At 39.0% G+C, this 24505-nt stretch overlaps 1 protein-coding gene across 1 annotated transcript in view; it reads left to right on the top strand.

Moving 5' to 3' along the window:
* The first annotated feature begins 23693 nt into the window (after nucleotides 1-23693).
* Nucleotides 23694-24505, top strand: part of LOC136875005 (U11/U12 small nuclear ribonucleoprotein 48 kDa protein) — a 152824-nt gene continuing 152012 nt past the window's right edge. The window contains exon 1 of the mRNA XM_067148719.2: nucleotides 23694-23859. Coding sequence (XP_067004820.2) covers nucleotides 23725-23859 — 135 coding nt within the window. The 5' untranslated portion in view covers nucleotides 23694-23724. The remainder of the gene's footprint in view (nucleotides 23860-24505) is intronic.

Consider the following 24505-nt stretch of genomic DNA (forward strand, 5'->3'; position numbering starts at 1 on the left):
AATAAGCAAATCATGACTTAGTGGGTGGTATGAATAAACATGAGTATTTAGTATATACTCAACATTTCTGAGTATATACTCCACTACATAAGAATAAAGTTCATGAGAATGTACTCACTAGCTGAGTATATACTCATGTCATGGAGTTGGTGTAGTATAAACTCACAATTGTAACAGTCTGAGAGTAGATTCTCATTTGTGGTATGAATAAAAGAGAGTACATTCTCATATTGATGAGTATAATCTCAGTCTGTTTTGAGTAGGGCTGCTATGTGTCTCAAGTATGAGCATTTGCTGATTTATTGCTCTTAAAAGTATTATGTAAATGGCTGGGTTGATTAATAATGTGGTACCTGTTTCAGGGAGGGACATGGGAGTATGAATTCTACGAATATTAAGTCTGTACCACTTTTAAACATTGAATTTATTTGGACAAGCAAAACAAGAGGTGCTATTTAGAATATAGTTGAATTAAACGCATTTTTAAGACTGTTAGGTCACCCTGGATTTCAATGTGGCATAGAGGACTTCGTACCTAACAAAACCTGAGTAAACTTATTGTTGAGGTTATGTACCGTATTTTGTGACTAAAGCTGCAGTGTGAATTGCATTTCCTCAAAAAAAATGCTGTTACCAAACCAGAGCGGCAGAAAATATCATTATCCAGCAGTATTGGCTGATCTTGACTGCCTGCACTCATGTTAGGCCTACATATTAGGGTGGTGAGTCCGTAAACAAGAAAGGTAATAAATATATTTTCGTTCGTTCTGGATCTTTATGATCACCGTGAATGCCAGGCAGACGTTTCATTTGGAACATTCAGCATACAGACCTATACATAAAATACAAATTTATTTTTTACTCTCACTTTCATATTAGGCCTATTTATCTACCGAGCGAATTCGCTACGCGGTTTGGGTCACATATTAGTTAAATCCTGGATTCAGGATATAGGGGTTCGATCCCAACTGTCGGCATCTCTGTGGCTTATTTTCTAACTTGGTAAATCCTGGGGCTGTACCTTGATTGAGGCCACTTTCCTATCCGAAGTTCGCCGTAAGACCTATTGTGTCTGTGCGACGTAAAACAAATAACAATAAACATAATTAATTTATTATTTAGTTCCTCCTGCACGTTACTTGTAGTTTGGTTTGAGTTAGGCCTAATCCCAAAGCCTCAAACATTTGCTTCCGAGATTTATTAAAATTATGATTAGTATAGCCTACAAAGAAGGAAGATACCGGTATTGAAACTATTAACATGCATGTGTGGTTAATGCCACACATTTGTTTCACTCTAATTTTCGTGTTATTTATCATTTGAGTCATCGTAATCGTTTCTACATTCTGCCAACGTATGGCTTGTATTTTGGTTTAAATTCTTTCAAAGTTTCGGATATTATGCTAATGAGAAAAACTACGAAATTGTTAACGTACCGTAGGCTACATGCTTTAAAATTTTTTATCACACTCTCATTTTCTTATTATTTATCTTGCACGTTATCGCACACGCTTCTACCTTCTACAGTACCGGTACATTGCTTATAATTCGTTTTAAACGGACTCTGGAACGTCGGACCTTAAGAACAGAAGAGAATATTCCCGCAAAATATTATTGGCGGAATATTTGCTATTGATATGAGTAAAATACAGCTTGATGTGCATGCAGACGGTACGGAAATCGAATCTCAGTAGTTGAGGTTATGTAGCGCATTGTTGTGCCAAAAATATGCGGGGGCGTCATGCACCTTAGAATAAGAGGTTCAGCAACCAGTTGACAGACACATAGTTTATACTCAGTCTATATCAATGCTGAAAAACATGTTAGTGGGTGCTACTATTCTAAAAAAATACTTAACATTAAGATATATACATATGGTACAGTTTTGGGGTTGAAGGGTTTTAAACTGGCCCTATGATTACTCCTTTGGTAATATGTAGTACCGTACGCACCATATGTATTGTACCAGGAAGGCATAGGTCCTGGCACATATAAATTACAAATTTTATTTTCTAACATACAATTCACTTCCGATACGTTTACAGCTGTGTAAGAGAATGTTCTATTACCTACCATACCCCACGTGCAAGTCAAGCAAGGTCAAGTGACGTCACCGCCGCTTGCAGCTTACTTCCCCTACAGACGTTTCTAGACTGTTTTAATGAACTTCTTAATACCTGGACCGATTAATATGAGACCAACGCTGAATTGTAGCGAATATTCTGAAAGTAAAGGCCTGAAAATTTGAAGTCAAACCGTCCAGTAGTTTTCGAAATATGACAATTTAAAGTTTGGGAGGAATGCGCACCTCCTTCATCACCTGATTCCACGCGCCGCCCACCTGACGTGTAAATATGGGCCACTAGGCCAAGGCCATAGTCAGTCTGGTCCGTGCAGCGAGTGCAGTCTGATCTCGCCAGTGCAGTGCAGTCAGTGCAGCGTGTGTGCCCAGTGTATGCCGAAAGTATGCTCCGTCGCAATTCGCGAGGACATAATCATGGCCGTAATCGAATACTATTGAAATAGTAAGAACGTCGTACCGTACGTGAATTATCCAACGCGCCGCGACGACGGTAAGATTCTATACGTTTCTAACACTTGTGAATTATTAACAGAGTAAAAACTATAATTTGGAGTGAAAATTCAAGTGTCCAATATTTTACGGACTAGTACACGACATCGTGAACTTTATTAATTTCGTATAATTATGAACTATAACAATATCCTAAATCATTGTGTGTGACAAACTGAGATTATAATTTACGACAACTACAATCATTCTAAGACACATTCCTTTTACGGCGAACTGTGTGTGTAACTTCATTTGCTCAACATTCGTCCCATAACAGGACAAGACTTAATCATTTTCTTAGTGTACTTTCCCGATCTTTCGATCTCCACTGTGAGAAACCCAGTGAACCTTAAGATCTTTTTATAATGATTCGCACGTAAATGCTGTTCGAAATTTCACAGCAATAAAAACTCGCTGCCTATCTGAACTTCAACTCAATGAAGAGACATCAACGAAATCTGTTAGACAACTGCGCGATATACTTAGAACACGCGAATTTGAAGCTTGGTGTGTATATCCACAAAAAGCAAGAGGCGTTGAGTTATTTGCTCAAGTTCCTGCTGCTAATTCTTGGGTTACCAGAAGAGATGGTTTAACTTGTTCGGAATGGAGGGAGATGTTGAAGATGACCGCGATGGTTGCACCAATACGTACTCTGCAGGGACGTTCTACCAGCACAGGCCACTGCAGACACTGCAATGAGTATGAAACCTTACTACATGTGCTGGGGAGTTGCCCTCAAGGAGAACTGCTTAGGATCAAACGCCATAACATCATCAGAAACCTGGTTGCTAATGCTCTTCGTCTCAAAAATCTAGAAGTGTACGAAGAAGTCCACTGCCTCGCCGAAGGAGGCAGCACTCGCAGGATTGATATTATAGCAATTGACAGACAGAGGAACGAAGCAGAAATTATTGATCCTACGGTACGCTTTGAATCTTCAGCCTCTCAGCCGACTGACGTAGACAATGAGAAAAATGATATCTACAATCCAACCATCCCTTTCTTTCTTGAGTCGTATAACCTTAAAAAATTACGGTGACTGGACTTTTCTTTGGCGCGAGGGGAACAATTCCCAAATCTTTCGTCACATGGCGACAAAAATATAAACTAGCGAGAAGCCTACAAGATGAGATAGTCGTCTCACTCATCAAATACTCCGTTTCGATTCTTCATCACCATTTATATGGAGTTCATGCCATTTAACATGGTTAATTGTAACCTATCATTTTTTAAACATTAATCTTTTTTATCTTCCCTCAAAATTGTTATTGTGTATTTTTCTGTATCTTATGGCAAATCTAGGGTGTCCTGGATCAGACTGAATAAATAAATAAATAAATAAAATACAGACTAGTGTGGTATAAATACAACTATAAAATCGCCTTAATCTGTCAATACTATTTGTTCAAAGACTGTGATAGGGACGGTCACAAACGACATTTTCAAGAGCTTAAGAATTGTGCTTACTACTTTACAGTCGTACTCCAGACATAATCAGTGAAGATTATGAACTATGTTTTTTGCAGCAAGGACTGTGAATATTAATTTAATATCGTAAAATCTGTGCATTACGACAGTGTGATATGTGTAAATTTAATAGTGCCGATTGAACTTTCCGTGTTCCGATATTTCCTCCAAGAACAACGGAAAGCTAGGCAAAAATACTACGAGATCCTGCTACATCAAACATCGTTTCTTCAGTTATGGTACCCATCGAGGGACGTCGACGAGGGAGATTGACATGGTCTCTTCACTGAACATCGCCGGTGCTGAGTTCGAGTCTTTGCCCGCACTCCGCGGAATGTTCCAGACGTCAAGTCCCCAACTCCAACACTCGTAAGCAGATATTCTCATACTCAGAGTGAGTAATTACAACTGACTGACTTTTTTCAAATCACTTAGTCCAACAAAGTGTTATTATAAGTGCTTCGTGCGGACATTAATCCATAATTTTACCGTCATTTATCAGAAGTTCACATTTTGTTACAAATTCATTTTCAAAGTTATTAATTAATTTAAATTCACTTTACCTAGATGGACTTTAGGGTTTTCAAGTGCTTAATTAATTTCTTTCAATCCAAACGAACTGAGAGACACTCAGCAAGAGTTTAAATATTTTATTTAATGTTTCCATGACAAGTGTGTGTGTTAATTTTTTTGGCTTACAATCTAGAAAGACTGTAGGTCAGCACCTTAAATAATGAACTGATTCCATGTGCAAATTGATATTTTGTGTTTACATTCAAATTAGAAAGACTATAGGTTATTCAAATTTTATGGAAGAGTGATAGTTATTCTTGGTATTCTCAAGCTTCAAGTAGATCACAATATAAACCTTTGATTTTGCATTTTTGACAAATATTGAAGACAAATTTGAGTTCTCCATTCAGATTGCAGGGTGATATATCTTTGGATATTATTAACAAATTTTACAAAAAAGTATAACCATCTATTATTCGCCCTGCGATTCTAACCCTCTCTGTATCTGCTCCAAAAACACCGAACACTACCTGAGATCCTTCCCATGCTCAAACCCCACAATCATTTCCTGGTACAGTATATATCTTAATGTTAATTTTTGTTTGTTTTGTTTTTCAGCATTGATATGGGCTGAGGATAAACTATGTGTCTGTGAACTGGTTGTTGAACCTTTTATTCTAAGGAACACGACGCCCCCGCATATTTTCGGCACAACAATGCACTTTGAACATCTCATAAACCGGTGGACATAATGTTGGAATTTAACACAGATAACTTGACACCTGAATATCGGTGATTCTTGATAAACTCTAAGAATTGTATCCAATTCCAACCTCTGTAAATATAATTTTTGAAATATGTAGAAATCATAGGGCCAGGGAAATAGCCCCTTAACCCCAAAACTGTACCATATTAACATTAACATTAAGTAATTTTAGAATAGTGGCATTCATGTTTACTTAATGGCATCCTTGTTTAATTTTAATTTTAGTAGTATTTTAGTAGTATTTATTCTGTACAGTCGCTATTAAGCAGGTTCTCTAGCAGCTGAAAACGACCTATTTACAGGTCGAAACCGGTACTGTATTTTTATTTAAATAATTGACACTATGTAAAATAAAGTATTGATTAGGTGGAGAACTCATCCTTCATACTTGTAGATTGAACAAGTTAACGTGTGCGGCTCGCAATTGCATAAATTGTAGAGAAAACACAAGGACATCATATTTCAAAGAAGTTTTTCCTTTAGTAACGTAGGCCTACACAGTTGGCAATTAACAGAATTACGTTGCCTGTGCTTGTAACACAATCCAGCGTGTGTGCAAAAGGTCTACTTTTATTTTCTTGTAGGAACTGACCAAACAGTGAAACACAAACGGTTTTCTGCCTGGCTGAGTAACTCAGACGGTAGAACGCTGGCTTTCCGAGCCTAAGTTGGCATACTGCATTTGGTATTTCAAGGTGCTCAAATATGCCACCTTTGTGTCAGTATTGCAGATTTGCCTGCCCATAAAGGAACACTGGCGGGACAATACTCTGGCACCTCATATTCTCCGAAAACCGTAAAAATTAGTTGGTAGAACGAAAAAACAAGAATGCTATTTACTATTAAACAGTATCCTACAGAGCACAGTGCCCGGCAATGATGATACAAGACGCTTGCTCTCCAATGCCACACCTGCATAGTTTTGAATTTCCTAGTAACCTCTTAACCTCTGCCTACGATACGGAGTTAAGGACTTTCAGTTCTATATCACCGCTACTACTGAACGAGTTGGCTAAGTTACTTTTGGTGTATAGCTCTCACCTTGCATTCAGGATATAGTGTGTTCGAATCTCACTGTCGAAAGCCCTGATATCTGGTTTTCCATGGTTACCATTTTCACATCAGGTAAATGTGGGGGCTGCTGTACCTTAAGGCCACTGCCACTTCCTTTGTAGTCCTAGCCTTGTCCTATCTCACACTAGCTATAAGACATTTCTGAGTGGGTGCAACTTAAGGCAAATAAAAAGAATCGGCATTACCAGAATATTAGTCTAAAATGTAGAAGTGAATTACTCAGGTATGTACGGTATATGATTTAATATCATTAACAAAAGAAGGGCCGTCTTCTTTTTAAACAATTGTTTAAATTGCTTATCCTACTTCTTCTTCTGATTTATTATTCCTGTTATGGGATACTATATTGCACCATTGTTCACTTCGAACCTTGCACTCCACAGCTCTAGAATACTTATGCTTCGTAAATGTTAATATTATTGGTTTTACATCCCACTGACTACTTTTTCGGAGACTCTGAGGTACCGGAATGTTGTCCCACAGGAGTTCTTTTACGTGCCAGTAAGTCTACCGACACAAGGCTGACGGATTTGAGCACCTTCAAATACCACCGGACTGAGTCAGGATCAAACCTGCCAAGTAGGAGCCAGAAGGCCACGACGTCAACCGTCTGAGCCACTCAGCCTGGCGACATTATTATTATTATCACTTAGTGTCCGGCTCCTTGGCCAAATGATTAGCGTGCTGGCCTTCGGTTCTGAGGGCCCCAGATTCAACCGTGTTGAGGATTTTAACCAGGTAGTCGATAATTAATTTCTCCTTCTTCATCCACACACAACAGAATATACTACGCATCACCACAGAAACACGCAATAATGAATACATAATTGCACCAGGAAGGGCATCCGGCTGTAAAATTTGGATGAATTCATAAAAAATGCCGATTTCAGGTAACTGACAAGAGACAAGAAATTATTATTATTATTATTATTATTATTATTATTATTATTATTATTATTATTATTATTATTATTCAAGTGATGGGCTAAGAATTATTTCTCTATGTTGTTATATTATTTTGTTAAAGGTTTTCCGTTCTATATTTTAATCCTCTGTAAGTAGGGCTAAATTTATTTAATGGCAATGTATTGCGATTTCTTTTGTAATTACTGGAAATGTGTTAATTTTCCTTCTTTATACAATAAATCTAAGTACGGTATGTAGCCTGTTTCTTGTATTTTAATGCCCTTTTAAAATGACATGATGCATCCTTGTGCTTTCTTAAGTAAGAAAACTATGAAATGGCAATTATTCTTGCAGCCTGTGAGCAAATATAGTATTCGGTACAGACGGTACAGCAAATGGGTACAGTCAAATACAGTACAGACAATACGCGGTACTGAGCGAGATATCGAGGGACAGCTATTGGCGCTCACTCTAGCGGATAGACCTGAATAGTACTGATTCTCTCATAAGAGCACGTGTATTTTTCTGTGAAGTTTTTGGTGTTATTTATGCGTGTTCAGTGAGTTGACATAATTAAATAGTAGCGTGTGTCATTCCTTGATATCTCCTCTCAACATGAGAGGAAAGGTATGTGCTGTGTTTGGCTGCAGTAATTACGAAGTGCAGAAAAATACGCGGTAGTTCTTCAGGTTCCCTCGTGACAAGAACATGTAAGTAATATTGTGTTCGCATATATATTCTTCCAGTGACAGATTTTTATAGTATTTCATAATCTTCTGACCTGCTCGACCCATATTTTAACTGGCATAAAATGTAATACGCGTACTTTATTCTATAGAGCAGCATTTAACCTTCAATACCGATGTGTTGTTGTAGATGTGATCTGTGGGTTTTGAAATGTCACAGAAGTGATTTGGATAAGGTGTACAAGAAAGAAGGGACGTTACGCTTATATAAGAATTATAAGATCTGTTGAGATCATTTCCAGGCCAGCGACTTTAAAAATCCTCGACTATACAGCCAAGGGTATGTTATATTTTTACTCTAATTGTACGTAAATATTCCTCAAAGCATCACTATCAACAACATTTTCATACTTTTCTTTCTTTAATCCCTCTTCTCAAATTAAAGCCGGAATTTTATAGATTTTCTTTCTGTTAGTAGGCTTCATGTTAAGAGGAAAATTTTCCAGCTTTTAAATTAAGGGTTATAAATTTCATGTTGTTGGTCCGTATTGAACTGAGAATAACATATGAATAACAACACAGTAAAGGTTTCCACCAACGAGCTAGAAAGAGGACTATAGAGTGGCTAACATGGCTGCTACAGCGCTCTGGGTGGTGCCAAGACGAAATAGCGACTCCATAGTTTAAGCGCCTTTCTTCCGCTTACGATGCGTTACTTTTAATAGATTAGATCGAATAAATTATGCTCTCTGCGTGTGTGGCAAGCTAATGCATAAATTGTAGGAAAAACACGACGAATGTAATCATATTTCAAATAATATATATATATTTTTTTACTAAAGTACACAGTTATGGGCGATTAGCAGAATTACGTTGCCTGTGTAGCACAATCCAGCACATGTAGGGTAGGCCTACTTTTATTTTCTTGTAGGAACTGACCAGACAGTCAGACATGATAAACTGTACCGTATCTTGCCTGGCTGAGTGACTCAGACGGTAGAGCGCTGGATTTCTGAGCTAAGTTGGCATATTTGGTATTTGAAGGTGCTCAGATACGTCACCCTTCTATCAGTAGATTTACTAGCACGTAAGGGAACTCCGGCGGGACATATGTCCGCCACTTCAACATCTCCGAAAACCGTACTAAGTAGTTGGTAGGACGAAAAACTAATAACACTATTTATTATTACATTGTATCCTACAGAGCTCATTTCCCCAGCATTTTGAAAAAGAAGTAATGTGAACAAATACTTATTTTTCGTAAATTATTATTAGTTTTACGTCCTACTAACTACTTTTTCTGATAAGCCGAGTTGCCTGAATGTAGTCCCGCAGGAGTTCTTTTGCGTGCCAGTAAATCTACTGACACGAGGCTGAGGGATTTGAGCACCGTCAGATACCATCGTATTGAGCTAGGCTCGAACCTGCCAAGTTGCTTTGTGTCCGGCTCCTTGGCTGAATGATCAGCGTGCTGGCCTTTGGTTCAGAGGGTCCCGGATTCGACCGAGTTGAGGATTTTTACCGGGTGGTTGACAGTTAATTCCTCTTGATCGGCGACTGGAAAACCTTCTTCATCTACACACAACAGAACATACTACAAACCACCACAGAAACACGTAATAGTAAATACATCACTCCACCTAGGGTTGGCGTCGTCGTCCGGAAGGGTATCCGGTCGTAGAATTAGGCTAAATCCATACAAATGCCAAATCCAGGTAACTGGCAAAAAACCAGGATTTATTATTATTATTATTATTATTATTATTATTATTATTATTATTATTATTATTATTATTATTATTATTATTATTAAAGTTATAGCAGCCTCCGTGGCTCAGACGGCAGCGCGTCGGCCTCTCACCGCTGGATACCGTGGTTCAAATCCCGGTCACACCATGTGAGATTTGTGCTGGACAAAGCGGAGGCGGGACAGGTTTTTCTCCGGGTACTCCGGTTTTCCCTGTCATCTTTCATTCCAGCAACACTCTCCATTCTCATTTCATAGCATCCATCAGTCATTAGTAAATCACTTTGGGAGTGGCGACCCCATCGCACTAACAGCCTACATCTGGTTCATTCATTACATTCCTGACCCGGTCAATGACTGGAAAACAGGTTGTAGGTTTTCATATTCATTAAAGTTATATGAATTATTTCTCGATGTTGTTATATTACTTTGTTCAAGGTTTTCTGTTCTATATTTTCATTCCCTGTATGTAGGTCTAAATTTGTTTAATGGCAATGTACTATTGTGATATGTTTTGTACACTGACTGACAGAGCAAATGCAACACCAAGGAGGAGTGGTTCGAAAGGGATGAAAGTTGGGGAAAAAACAGAGACGGCACGGACGAATAATTGATGTTTATTTCAAACCGATATGCAGGTTACACAATGCGCACGGCATCGACTCAGTAGGATGTAGGACCACCGCGAGCGGCGATGCACGCAGAAACACGTCGAGGTACAGAGTCAATAAGAGTGCGGATGGTGTCCTGAGGGATGGTTCTCCATTCTCTGTCAACCATTTGCCACAGTTGGTCGTCCGTACGAGGCTGGGGCAGAGTTTGCAAACGGCGTCCAATGAGATCCCACACGTGTTCGATTGGTGAGAGATCCGGAGAGTACGCTGGCCACGGAAGCATCTGTACACCTCGTAGAGCCTGTTGGGAGATGTGAGCAGTGTGTGGGCGGGCATTATCCTGCTGAAACAGAGCATTGGGCAGCCCCTGAAGGTACGGGAGTGCCACCGGCCGCAGCACATGCTGCACGTAGCGGTGGGCATTTAACGTGCCTTGAATACGCACTAGAGGTGACGTGGAATCATACGCAATAGCGCCCCAAACCATGATGCCGCGTTGTCTAGCGGTAGGGCGCTCCACGGTTACTGCCGGATTTGACCTTTCTCCACGCCGACGCCACACTCGTCTGCGGTGACTATCACTGACAGAACAGAAGCGTGACTCATCGGAGAACACGACGTTCCGCCATTCCCTCATCCAAGTCGCTCTAGCCCGGCACCATGCCAGGCATGCACGTCTATGCTGTGGAGTCAATGGTAGTCTTCTGAGCGGACGCCGGGAGTGCAGGCCTCCTTCAACCAATCGACGGGAAATTGTTCTGGTCGATATTGGAACAGCCAGGGTGTCTTGCACATGCTGAAGAATGGCGGTTGACGTGGCGTGCGGGGCTGCCACCGCTTGGCGGCGGATGCGCCGATCCTCGCGTGCTGACGTCACTCGGGCTGCGCCTGGACCCCTCGCACGTGCCACATGTCCCTGCGCCAACCATCTTCGCCACAGGCGCTGCACCGTGGACACATCCCTATGGGTATCGGCTGCGATTTGACGAAGCGACCAACCTGGCCTTCTCAGCCCGATCACCATACACCTCGTAAAGTCGTCTGTCTGCTGGAAATGCCTCCGTTGACGGCGGCCTGGCATTCTTAGCTATACACGTGTTCTGTGGCACACGACAACACGTTCTACAATGACTGTCGGCTGAGAAATCACGGTACGAAGTGGGCCATTCGCCAACGCCGTGTCCCATTTATCGTTCGCTACGTGCGCAGCACAGCGGCGCATTTCACATCATGAGCATACCTCAGTGACGTCAGTCTACCCTGTAATTGGCATAAAGTTCTGACCACTCCTTCTTGGTGTTGCATTTGCTCTGTCAGTCAGTGTAATTAGGGCTACCGTACTGGAAATGCACTAATTTTATTTCTTTATACAATATGTAAGACGGAGCTCGATAGCTGCAATCGCTTAAGTGCGGCCAGTATCCAGTATTCGGGTGATAGTGGGTTAGAACTCTACTATCGGCAGCCCTGAAGATGGTTTCCTGTGGTTTCCCATTTTCACACCAGGCAAATGCTGCGGCTGTACCTTAATTACGGCCACGGCCGATTCCTTCCTATTCGTAGCCCTTTCCTGCCCCATCGTCGCCATAAGACTTATCTGTGTCGATGCGTCGTAATGCCAATAGCAAAAAATATATAAGTATTTAGTCTGTACCTTGTATTTTTAATGTCCTTTTAAACAGGCATTATGCATCTTTGAGTGCTTCTCTAATAAAGAAAACTGTGAAACTGTATTTATTCCCGCAGCTTCTGTACTTGCTTCATCACACGACCACTCGATTTGATCGCTTACAATATGGTGGACGTGGCTTTCAAGTAGATTCAAATATGGCGGTCCAATAGCCACTCTATAGTCCTCTTTCTAGCTCGTTGGCTATTACTCACCTGTCCCATACTAACATCTCTTTTCATTTACCACATTCACTTGTTATTCCATAATAATCTTACTGTTAAAATTAAACTGTTCTTAGGATTTCGTCAAGAGCGATCTTTGCTTTGATGTGGCTGATGATGACCCCTTAGATGGGTCGAAACTAGTTCCATGTAATTTCAAAATACTGTGAATATATTTTGTATTGAATAGGTGGAAACCTTTACTGTGTTGTTACTCATATGTTATTCAGCTTTTAAATGTTAATTCATTGCATCATGTGTTAAGGAATGTGCCGATATTTTTAATGACAAGTGTCTTAATGTGATCATACAATGTTTTTAAATGAGAAAAAAGACAAATCCAATCGTAAAAGTTCAGGCAGGAATACTAAAGCTAAAAAAAGCAATGCATAAATGAAAGATAAAGCCATTTCACAGCAGCCCATTTCGTATCTTGTTTGTGTGTCTAATTTCAGTCTTTGAATAATAACCTTTTAAATAATTCTTCATTCGTTTATACAGATTTGCTTTAGCAACTTCGAAGTTAATATCTCAATACCACTTTCTTTCTAGACGTAATTTATTTATCCATTTCCGCATATACATTTCCAATGATATTTGAATTTAGCGCGATTTGTTCAGGTCAAGTCACTAGGAGCGCCACCGTCGAATTGTCTCCCATTTTAGCAAGGCGAAATCCGTAAGTGTCGCGTATTGTCTCTACTGAATTTTCCTAGTGACTTGACCTGAACAAATCGCGCTAAATTCAAATATCAGTGGAAATGTATATACGTAAATGGATAAATAAATTACGTCTAGAAAGAAAGTGTTATTGAGATATTAACTTCGAAGTTTGCTAAAGCAATTCTGGATAAATGAATGAAGAATTATTTAAAAGGTTATTATTCAAAGACTGAAATTAGACATATAAACAAGAAGTGAAATGGACTGGTGTGAAATGGCTTGATCTTTCATTTATGCATTACTTTTTTAGCTTTAGCATTCCTGCCTGAACTCTTACGGTTGGATTTGTCTTTTTTCTTATTTAAAAACATTGTATCATCACATTAAAGCACTTGTCAATAAAAATATCGGCACATTCCTTACACATATGTTGCAAGGAATTAACATTTAATAGCTGGACAATTTTCCTCTTAACATGAAGCCTACTAACAGAAATATATTCCTTACACATATGATGCAATGAATTAACATTTAATAATAATAATAATAATAATAATAATAATAATAATAATAATAATAATAATAATAATAATAATAATCATAATAATAATGTTTTGTCCCACTAACTACTCTTTCACGGATTTCGGAAACGCCGAGGTGCCGTAATTTAGTCCCGCAGGAGTTCTTTTACGTGCCAATAAATCTATCGACACGAGGCTGATGTATTTGAGCACCTTCAAATACCACCGGACTGAACCAGGATCGAACCTGCCAAGTTGGGGTCAGAAGGCCAGCGCCTTAGCCGTCTGAGCCACTCAGCCCGGCGAATTAACATTTAATAGCTGGACAATTTTCCTCCTAACATGAAGCCTACTAACAGAAAGGTAATCTATAAAATCCCGGCTTTAATCTGATACGAGGGGTAGAGAAAGAAAAGTATCAAAATGTTGTCGATAGTGATGCTTTAAGGAATATTTACGTACAATTAGAGCAAAAATGTAACATACCCTTGGCTGTATTGTCGAGGATTTCTAAAGTCACTGGCCTGGAAATGATCTGAACAGATCTTATAACTCTTATACAAGCGTAAAGTCCCTTCTTTTTTGTACACTTTATCCAAATCGCTTCTGTGACATTTCAAAATCCACAGATCACACCTACAACAACACATCGGCATTGAAGGTTAACTGCTGCACTATACAATAAAATATGCGTATTATATTTTAAGCCCGTTAAAACATGGGTCGAGCAGGTCAGAAGATTATGAAGTACTATAAAAATCTCTGTCACTGGAAGAATACATATGCAAACACAATATTACTTACATGTTCTTGTCACGAGGGAACCTGAAGAACGACCGCGCATCTCTACTTCGTAATTACTGCAGCCAAACACAGCACATACCTTTCCCCTCATGTTGAAAGGAGATATCAAGGAATGACACACGCTACTATTTAATTATGTCAGCTCACTGAAAACGCATAAATAATACCAAAAACTTCACACAAAAATACACGTGCTCTTATGACAGAATCAGTACCGTTCAGGTCTATCAGCTAGAGTGAGCTCCAATAGCTGTCCCTCGATATCTCGCTCAGTGTCGTGTATTGTCTCTACTGTATTTAATAATTTATTTAACGCCCACAATGTGCAAAGAATTACTATATAAAACATTAGTCTTCGTTGCAAAATTTCACCAGTGATTCTGATCGCTGTTTACAATTTAATACATGGTACCTAGTACAGTGTGCACCACATCTTAAACATACACAGTTCAAACCTGGTTCATGATAACGCTTTATATTACACAGTTTATAATGGAACCCATGAACGGAGAACCTTGTCAGCAGGTGTTGCAGTTCATATCCACCGTGAACCCACTCGCGATTTAGCATGGCATCGGTAGAGTAGAAATCTTCCCAGATGTCAGCCTTCTTCGATCGTGGGTCTCGAAGCAGATGTATAAGGGTGTTGTTGTTGGAAGTAACAACTGTAACCTTAGCTCTTCCACATAAAATCCCTCTCTGGATAGCTCATACACGAGCCGGGAAGGAGAATATTTTGAGAGGCACAGAGCCCGTTTCAAGTAGATTGCCTTCAACTTCTCGATTTTATCTAACTGTTTCATACTCAAATGTTCCCAAATGTTTTCCAAGCCATATGTTGCTATAGGGCTGATTTTTAGATGAAAGAGTTTTATGGCCGTTTCTAAAGACAAGTTTCTCAGGTGCTTAATGTCAGATATTGCTTTCATAGATGCATTTAGACGGTCTATGAGATGGAGGGTGAAAACATTACCTTGGGTTTGAAAAGTTACACCCAAGTATTTAAAATGCTTTACGGACTTAAGTTCTTGGTCTTCATAATAGAAGATTCCATGAGGTCCCCCTCTTCTAAACGTCATGGACACTGTTTTTTCTACATTCAGTTTGAGCTCATTTTTCTTTATCCAGCCTACTATTTGGTTGAATGATTCCTGGAGTTCCTTCTCTGACGTTGATGTTAAGACCATATCATCAGCGTACATTAATAGTTTGACGCTCTCCTGGTTTACCAAATCTACTATGTCTGCTGTCGCAATGATGAATAATAATGGACTTAACGGGTCTCCCTGTAATACCCCGGTTGTTTGTTCCAAAATAATAGATTTGGTAATGCCATCATCTACTTCTATTGAATTGTTGAGCAGTAAGTTCCTAATCAGCGGTATAAGGTAGTTCGTACTACCAATGAAACTCTCCAATTTTTCTAACAGTATGGTTCTGCTTATGGTGTCAAAAGCTTTCGAATAATCTATAAAGATGGCATGCAATTTACCCCCTGGTTTCTTTAAGGCTTCTTCTATGTCATTCTGGAGACAGCGGATAGCTAAAGTCGTTGATTTCCCTTTTCTAAATCCGAATTGCGACTCCGGTAGGTTATTTTCCACCAGTTTACTGAGACGTTTACCCACTAATGAAGTTAAAGTCTTTAGTAGAGTACACTCTAGCGCTATTCCTCTATATGAGTTGGGATCTGCGGTATCACCTTTGCCTTTATATAGCATTTTAATAGTAGATTTTCTCCAGTTGTCTGGTATCCTACCTTGCCGCAAGCATTCATTCATTAGGCGAGTGATGGATTCACCCAATTTTGGGAGAGCAGCTTTAAGATGTTCATTAAAAATGTGATCTGGGCCACATGCCTTGTTATCTTTAGATGCTGTAATAGTTGATACAACCTCATTAATTGAAAATTCGTCAATTTCAGGGATTATTTGAAAAACTGGCACGAAATAATTAGTAGGTCGTGTGTCTCTCTCTTGAAGCACTGCACTCAAGTGCTTTTCCCAAACTTCCATTGGTAAGTTCCTGGAGAACTTCGGTTGTCTAGGCTTCAGAGCCAGGTAAGGATCTAGATTGGCACGTTCTATAAGTTTCTTCTCTTCTTCCCCTCTATAATGACTTTTGGCTTCTTTTAGTAGTAGTTTGTATGCTCTCCTTTTACTGGCATATATTTCAAGGAATTCTTTTGTTTTCTCTCTTCGGGCTGTATGTAATCAAATACAGTAGAGACAATACACGACACTTACGGATTTCACCTTGCTAAAATGGGAGACAATTCGACGGTGGCGCTCCTAGTGACTTGATCTGAACAAATCGCGCTAAATTCAAATATCAATGGAAATGTATATACGGAAATGGATAAATAAATTACGTCTAGAAAGACAGTGGTATTGAGATATTAACTTCGAAGTTGCTAAAGCAATTCTGGATAAGTGAATGAAGAATTATTTAAAAGGTTATTATTCAAAGACTGAAATTAGACATATAAACAAGGTGTGAAATGGACTGCTGTGAAATGGCTTGATCTTTCATTTATGCATTACTTTTTTAGCTTTAGCATACCTGCCTGAAATCTTACGGTTGGATTTGTCTTTTTTCCTCATTTAAAAACAATGTATCATCACATTAAGACATTTGTCAATAAAAATATTGGCACATTCCTTACACATATGATGCAATGAATTAACATTTAATAGCTGGACAATTTTCCTCTTAACATGAAGCCTACTAACAGAAAGAAAATATATAAAATCCCGGCTTTAATCTGAGAAGAGGGATAAAAGAAAGAAAAGTTTGAAAATGTTGTCGATAGTGATGTTTTGAGGAATATTTACGTACAATTAGAGTAAAAATGTAACATACCCTTGGCTGTATAGTCGAGGATTTTTAAAGTCGCTGGCCTGGAAATAATCTGAACAGATCTTATAATTCTTATACAAGCGTAACGTCCCTTCTTTCTTGTACACTTTATCCAAATCGCTTCTGTGACATTTCAAAACCCACTGATCACACCTACAACAACACATCGGTATTGAAGGTTAACTGCTGCACTATACAATAAAATATACGTATTGTATTTTAAGCCCGTTAAAACATGGGTCGAGCAGGTTAGAGGATTATGAAGTACTATAAAAATCTCTGTCACTGGAAGAATATATATGCAAACACAATATTACATGTTCTTGTCACGAGGGAACCTGAAGAACGACCGCGCATTTTTCTCTACTTTGTAATTACTGCAGCCAAACACAGCACATACCTTTCCCCTCATGTTGAGAGGAGATATCAAGGAATGACACATGCTACTATTTAATTATGTCAACTCACTGAAAACGCATAAATAACACCAAAAACTTCACACAAAAATACACGTGCTCTTATGACAGAATCAGTACCGTTCAGGTCTATCCGCTAGAGTGAGCTCCAATAGCTGTCCCTCGATATCTCGCTCAGTGTCGTGTATTGTCTCTACTGTATTTGATGTAATGCTTCCAGCACATTTTGGTACATTACTCCTTATTACCAACTAAAACGAAATACCTACCGTTAGGGCCGTTGAATGACATCAAAGTTGGCATTATATTAATCGTTCTTCTTCTGTTCGCTCCGCTTTGCTAGAAAGTATTTTTTTTAAAGGGAATAGAGTAGGCTATAAACAAACTAGCTACATCGTTCGTCGTGTTCGAGCTCTCATTGAGTGCGGTTGTTCCCAGCGAATACGAGTGTTATTCCTCTTAGCGTGTGCAAGTTGCTGCCTTCGTAGCAGAGTGACTTAGTATTAAATATCGTGTGCTATATTCTGAGTGCTATTGTGTTTTTTCATGTAATTTACTCACCATGGCATTTGCCAGTGGGGGAGGAGGAACTAATCGTAGTCCGAACCTTCTCGAGGGTGATAATTTATTGGTAGATGGTCCAGTTGATATGACTGACTCAATTATTCTCAATTCAGACAATGGGGACGATGCCTCCATGGATTCTCTTGAGGATAGAACGCCTAACCCAACACAAGCTAGTACCGCCATTCAACAATCTGATAACCCTCCGCTTGGGGATGAACAGAAAACTAATTCACATCCAATACCCACAAGTAAAATTCCACCAGCGACCCGATACCCTGCCAATCATATGGGCCCCTATCTTGTGTTTGTTGAAGCAAATGATAACAAAAATGTGGGCAACTTACACCCAATGGCATTGGGTAGGCTCTTTTATGAGCGTAAAATTCCGGGTATCAAAGCTATTCATAGAAAAGGAAAAAATCGGATCCAATTAACTTGTTTCACAGCTGACGATGCTAATCATTTTATGCAACACCCCATTCTCAGTGAGAAAAACCTGAAAGCTTATATACCTTCCTCCAATGTCTACAGGGTCGGTTTAGTAAGGGGAGTAGATTTGACTTTAACTGAAGATGAACTTAAGAAATTTATTGATTCACCTGTGCCGGTTATAGGTGTCCAACGCCTTAAAAGAAGGAAATCTAACGATGATTCATTCGAGTATGTTCCGACAGGAACTGTGAAGGTCACTTTTGAAACTCAAGTTCTCCCTCGGCAGATTTCTATTTTTAGCGTCATTTTGGACGTTCAGGTCTTCATCTTTAATCCTATTATTTGCAAACATTGCCAACGTTACGGACATACAGCCCTCAATTGTCGGGCGAAAACTCCTCGTTGTGGCCGATGCAGCAATAACCATGTCACGAAGGACTGTCAACAAACGCTTGTCAAATGCCTCCATTGTGATCAGAATCATCAAGTCGGATCCTCGCGATGTGCTGTGCACCAACAACAGACAGCCATTAAGAAGCATATGTGTACAGAAAACGTTTCCTTTGAAGAAGCCAAAAATAGGCTGCAACCCGTTAACTATAATCCTACCTTTCTACCACATCATTTTCCATCCTTGGCTGAAACTCTGGGAAGCAGACCTGATAATTTCAACCCGCGTAAACGTAAAATCACTACCTATGTACACCGGGAACCTCGTCCACCACCACGCCCGGGTTATGATCGAGAGACCTATCTCAATCTAATACGAACCCCACCAACGGAAAAATCACTAGCTCACCAACCTCCGACCACCCATACTAGTACACCGGCGGTTTCTACTAATCCTGCTAGCGAAAACGAGCAGGGAATGACCCCTTCCACATCAAAAGTAGCCCCTGTTAAAGATATACGCAAAGAGATCCAGGACGATTTTGTTAATCTGATGGAACTAATGGGACCAAATGTCCAATGGCGACATTTATTAAAGTTGATACTTGATAAAATCCTCCCCATTTTAGATACTAAATATGCAGATACTGCAATGGAATTGTAGGAGTGTGGTAAACAAGCGACATGAGTTAATCCTACTCATTAACGAATTCCAACCAGATATTATCTTCTTACAAGAAACATGGTTTTCAAATTACATTAACTTTCGCATTAATGGATATACTATTGAACGATTAGATGGTGCAGGATATGGTGGAATTGCAATTGTAATTAAGAATTGCATACCCTATCATCTTCTCCCATCGGAACAAGCTATTGCAGGCACTTACTTTCAGCGCATTCAAATAAAAGATTTTATCTTTTCTAACTTTTACTGCCCTCCCGATATACATGGTTCCTACCATAATTGGTCCAATTTTTTTAACCAATTTACCGGTGCGAAGCAAAATATTATATTTGGTGACTTCAATGCTCATCACGTAACTTGGGGAAGCAAGAGCAATAGCTCCAAAGGAACTCATATCTTAACCTCTTCTCTTCAAGTCAATCTCACCATAATTAATGATGGATCACCTACCCGGCTATCAGCCCCTACAAATGCTCCGAGCGCGGTAGATCTTACTATATGTACCACGGACATAGCGCATAAATTATCTTGGCAAACTATTAAGGACCTTCATGGTAGTGATCACTTCCCCATTCTCGTTACTTGGTCTCACCACAGGTCTTTTTCAACTTACACGCTTCCTCGGATACCTATACGCAATCTGAATAATATGGATTACGATCTCTTTTCGCAATTTATTCAGGATCAGTTCAGTCATACCTATAAAGTGCCATCCGCGGAATATGATTCGCTTTTACACTGTATAAAATCGTATCTCGACATCTATCATCCAATCATTTACAAAACCTCAACCAATCATAATCCAACGCTCAAAATCCGTTGGTGGGATCAAGAATGTGAGGTCTGGATTAGACGACGGCGAAACCTGCTGCAAAATTTACGAAAACATTTTACTTTTACTAATTACATGCAATATAAACGAATCTGTGCAAAAATTAGATGTTTATTTAACAATAAACGTCGAATCGCATGGAAAACCTTCGTAGAGAGTATTAACAGTACTACATCCAGCAAGATCATCTGGGCAAAACTTCGCTCTCTTAGTAACTCTCGGCACACACCCCAACCTACAGCTTTATCTCCGCCCCAATTATATCAATTCTACTGTAATTTAACACCCGATTTTGTTCAGCCTGCTTATCTCTTAAGTTGTTCATACTCTTCTAATAAATATCAATCTTTGATGAATCCTATTACATATCAGGAATTAGAAATCGCCCTACATAAAAAAACTACATCCCCAGGGCCTGATTTTATAACTTACAAGATGCTCAGCTCTCTACCAACTAAGGCTAAATCCATTATTCTTAACCGGTTTAATAAAATTTTCACAGATACTGTAATACCTTCAGACTGGAATAATTTTGACATTATTCCAATACACAAACCAGGTACTGATCCCTTACAACCTCAAAATTATAGAGGTATAATATTAGGGTCCTGTCTACGTAAAACCTTTCAACGCATCCTTCTCCGCAGATTAATATGGCAATTAGAGTATCATAATGATTTACCTAAATGTCAATTCGCTTTCATAAAAGGACGAAGTACCATAGATGCCTTAAATATTTTTTTAACGGACCTCTTATTAGCACGGTGCCGAAAACAAGCTACTATAGCGGTTTTTCTCGATGTCAAAGGAGCTTACGATAATGTTGATCTTCACATTTTGTTTCAAAAATTACATAAGTTACACTTCCCACTACCCCTTATTCATATATTTAAAAACCTTTTGTTAAATCGAACATTAAATTTGAAAAATTATAGACTTAATACTTGTGCACGACAGGCCAATGTCGGGATTCCGCAAGGGGATATATTAAGTGGAATACTTTTTACTCTCTATACAGGTGATTTGGAACGAGTAGTAACTCCTCATGCACGTATATTGCAATTTGCAGACGACATACTGATCTATACCACACAAAATACCGTAGACCAATGTCGTCACTCCATCTCCCAAACCCTCTCTCATATACATGAGTGGATGGAACACCACGGTTTAGAAATCACACACTCCAAAAGTGCAGCTGTTATATTTACCCAAAAACGAACATATGACAAATCTGCACTACCATATGCTAGCCACCATATTGCTATTCAACCCTATACCAAATATTTAGGAATTTTCATAGACAATAAGTTAAATTGGAAGACACATTTTGACCGACTGAAGTCCAACATTGAAAATACAATCCAAATTCTTAAGTCCTTAACTCGTAGAAACTGGGGATCGGATCCGGCCACACTACTACTTTTATATAAAAATTCAATCCGGGCAAGGATAGATTATGGCTGCCATTTCTTCGATACGGCGTCAAAGACCAACCTAAAAAAACTGGACACGTTACAATTCAACGCTTTACGAATCATATTAGGTGCATTACGGACAACACCCACCAATGCCTTACTGGTTGAAGCAGCAGAACTACCCTTGGCTATACGAAGAGAATATCTAGCGTCTAAATATTTACTTAAAAAGATAGCTCTGAATCGTCATCCCATATTACCTAAATTGCAGCTTTTAAATGAGTACCAAATATGTCGAAAATTGAAAGTCAACAACATACCGGCACTTCTATTGGCATATGAAGTAATTTTTCCCTTAAGAAATAATGTTGTACAGACAAGATCATTACCGGCATACTCTAACGAATACAACTTATCTACATACCACCCTTCCATCATAACTACTACTTTCGAACACCTTCCGGGTAATCTGAAGAATAATCCCACTTTAGTTAATAAAACTTTCCAAGCATTTCTCAATCCGCATAAACAATACACAAATTGCTTTACAGACGGATCTAAGACTTCAGAGGGAACTGGAGCTGCCTATTACATCCCCCAGCTTAACTTTCAGCAACAATTTACGTTACCACCCAACGCTTCCATATACACTGCTGAAACATTTGCTATTCGCCAAACTCTTTTATGTTTACGGCAATATAATATTCCTAATGCCATCATCTGTACCGATTCATTAAGTGTACTTCAAAGTATCAAAACCCCGCAGGAATCTTCTAGTTGGTATATATGGAACATCCGTAAATTGTTATACAACCTTTCCGTAACTCAGCATGATATAATATTAATTTGGATACCAAGTCATTGCAGCATACCAGGTAATGTTCAGGTTGATCGTTTAGCTAAAGCTGCAGCTGAAGGACAAGGACTTCCCTATTACCTCGCCATTCCACACACGGATTATTCCCCTACTATCAAACAGAACGTACTTCAAAAATGGTCTTCTCTATGGCAAAATTCCGCAAAAACGAAGGGTAACGCTTATTATCAACTACAACCGGAACTGCAAAGAACCCCCTGGTTCACTATGGGCACTTACTCTAGAAGACATATAACTACACTAATCCGTTTACGATTCAATCATGCGCTTACACCCGAATATAAGTATAAATTTCATATCAGTGACACAGATATTTGCACCTGTCAGCAAGCAAGTGGTACGATTCATCACATAATATTCCAATGTTGTAACTATTCTAACCAAAGGAAAAAGTTTTTTCAAGCACTAATAAATCATAACGTTCCTCTACCAACTAGTGTCGCTTGTCTTATTCATGCTCCTACGGAACCATTAGTAAATATGCTCACTAATTTCCTTGATGAATGTAAAATCGCCTTATAAGTCACCCTTAGTAGCCTACACTTGTCACTAACGTTCTCACACTTACATTACATAACCTGACTATTCCTTTAAACTACACATGTTAACAACATTACAAATCAGCTCACCGATAATAGAAGAAATTCCATATCTATCATGGATATCACATATCGGCGAATATTATCTTTTCATTACAATCTAACATAGGGTCCAATTAATAATTTAATCATTCTTTACCAGCACAAGCCTACTCCTCTGATTCTTCCTCAACCACGCAAAACAACTTCCAAACCTTGCATTACCCAGGATTACCAACCTAGAACTTACTGATATTCTTTCAACACAAATAAGTGCTTTAACAAACGGTGTGGTTATTGGGTACAGAGTTAAAACTAAGCCCAACAACATACAAGAAGAAGAAGAAGAAGAAACTAGCTACATAGACCACGACCGCGACTCGGTATGTCGGTAATGGTAGTGTTTTTGCGGTGAGAAACAGAATATTACTGAAAAATATGCTGAGCTTGGGAGAAATTGCTGCTCGAAAAGCGCAGTTAAAAGTATTAAATGAATTCATTGAAAGATCACATTCTAGGGTTAAGAGCATATTAGAAGCCCTAGGATGGGATGAAGAAAAGACTTTACTTCAGGTATGGGTTTTTAGGTCATATTGTAAGATGACATTAATAAAAAAGTACCAAAACATCGACTGTTTTATCTCAAATTCTAATTTGTAATTATAGTAGCAAGTGGTTGATTAGCAGTATAATTCTTAAGCTATGTAATACTAGTAATGGTGTATAAACGCATTGGAGGAAACTGACAGTTATATAGTGTGTTTGAGTTCTGCTGGTGTGAGAAGAAACATTGCTGGTTATATATTTACATAGTAGTGTGGTAGGTTCGTGAAGCACTGACTGTTCTGTTGCTTGTTTAATTATTAGTGTAATAGGATTGTGGCACAGTGTGCTGCTTTCCTGTGGATCTTTTTCCAGTTCTTGTATTAAGTAATCCGGGTATGAGTTCCATACACTGGAAACATACTCTAATTGTGGTGTTATAATAATATATACAATGTGGATTTTAGTGTTCGTCCTTAATGAGCTCACTGGGGTCTTATCCAAGACTGATATGCCTTCCTTTACATCCTTATTACAACCCCTAAATGCCCTCATAACCATATGAAGAGATCTCATTTAAATACTGGTGTGGACTGTGGTACAACGAAGCTCTTGACTTATATTGTTTGAGTTCTGTTGTTGTATTGCTGGTTGGATATCAAGTAGGCCTATGTAA

Source organism: Anabrus simplex, chromosome 5 (genome assembly GCF_040414725.1).
Source record: "Anabrus simplex isolate iqAnaSimp1 chromosome 5, ASM4041472v1, whole genome shotgun sequence".
NCBI lineage: Eukaryota > Metazoa > Arthropoda > Insecta > Orthoptera > Tettigoniidae > Anabrus > Anabrus simplex.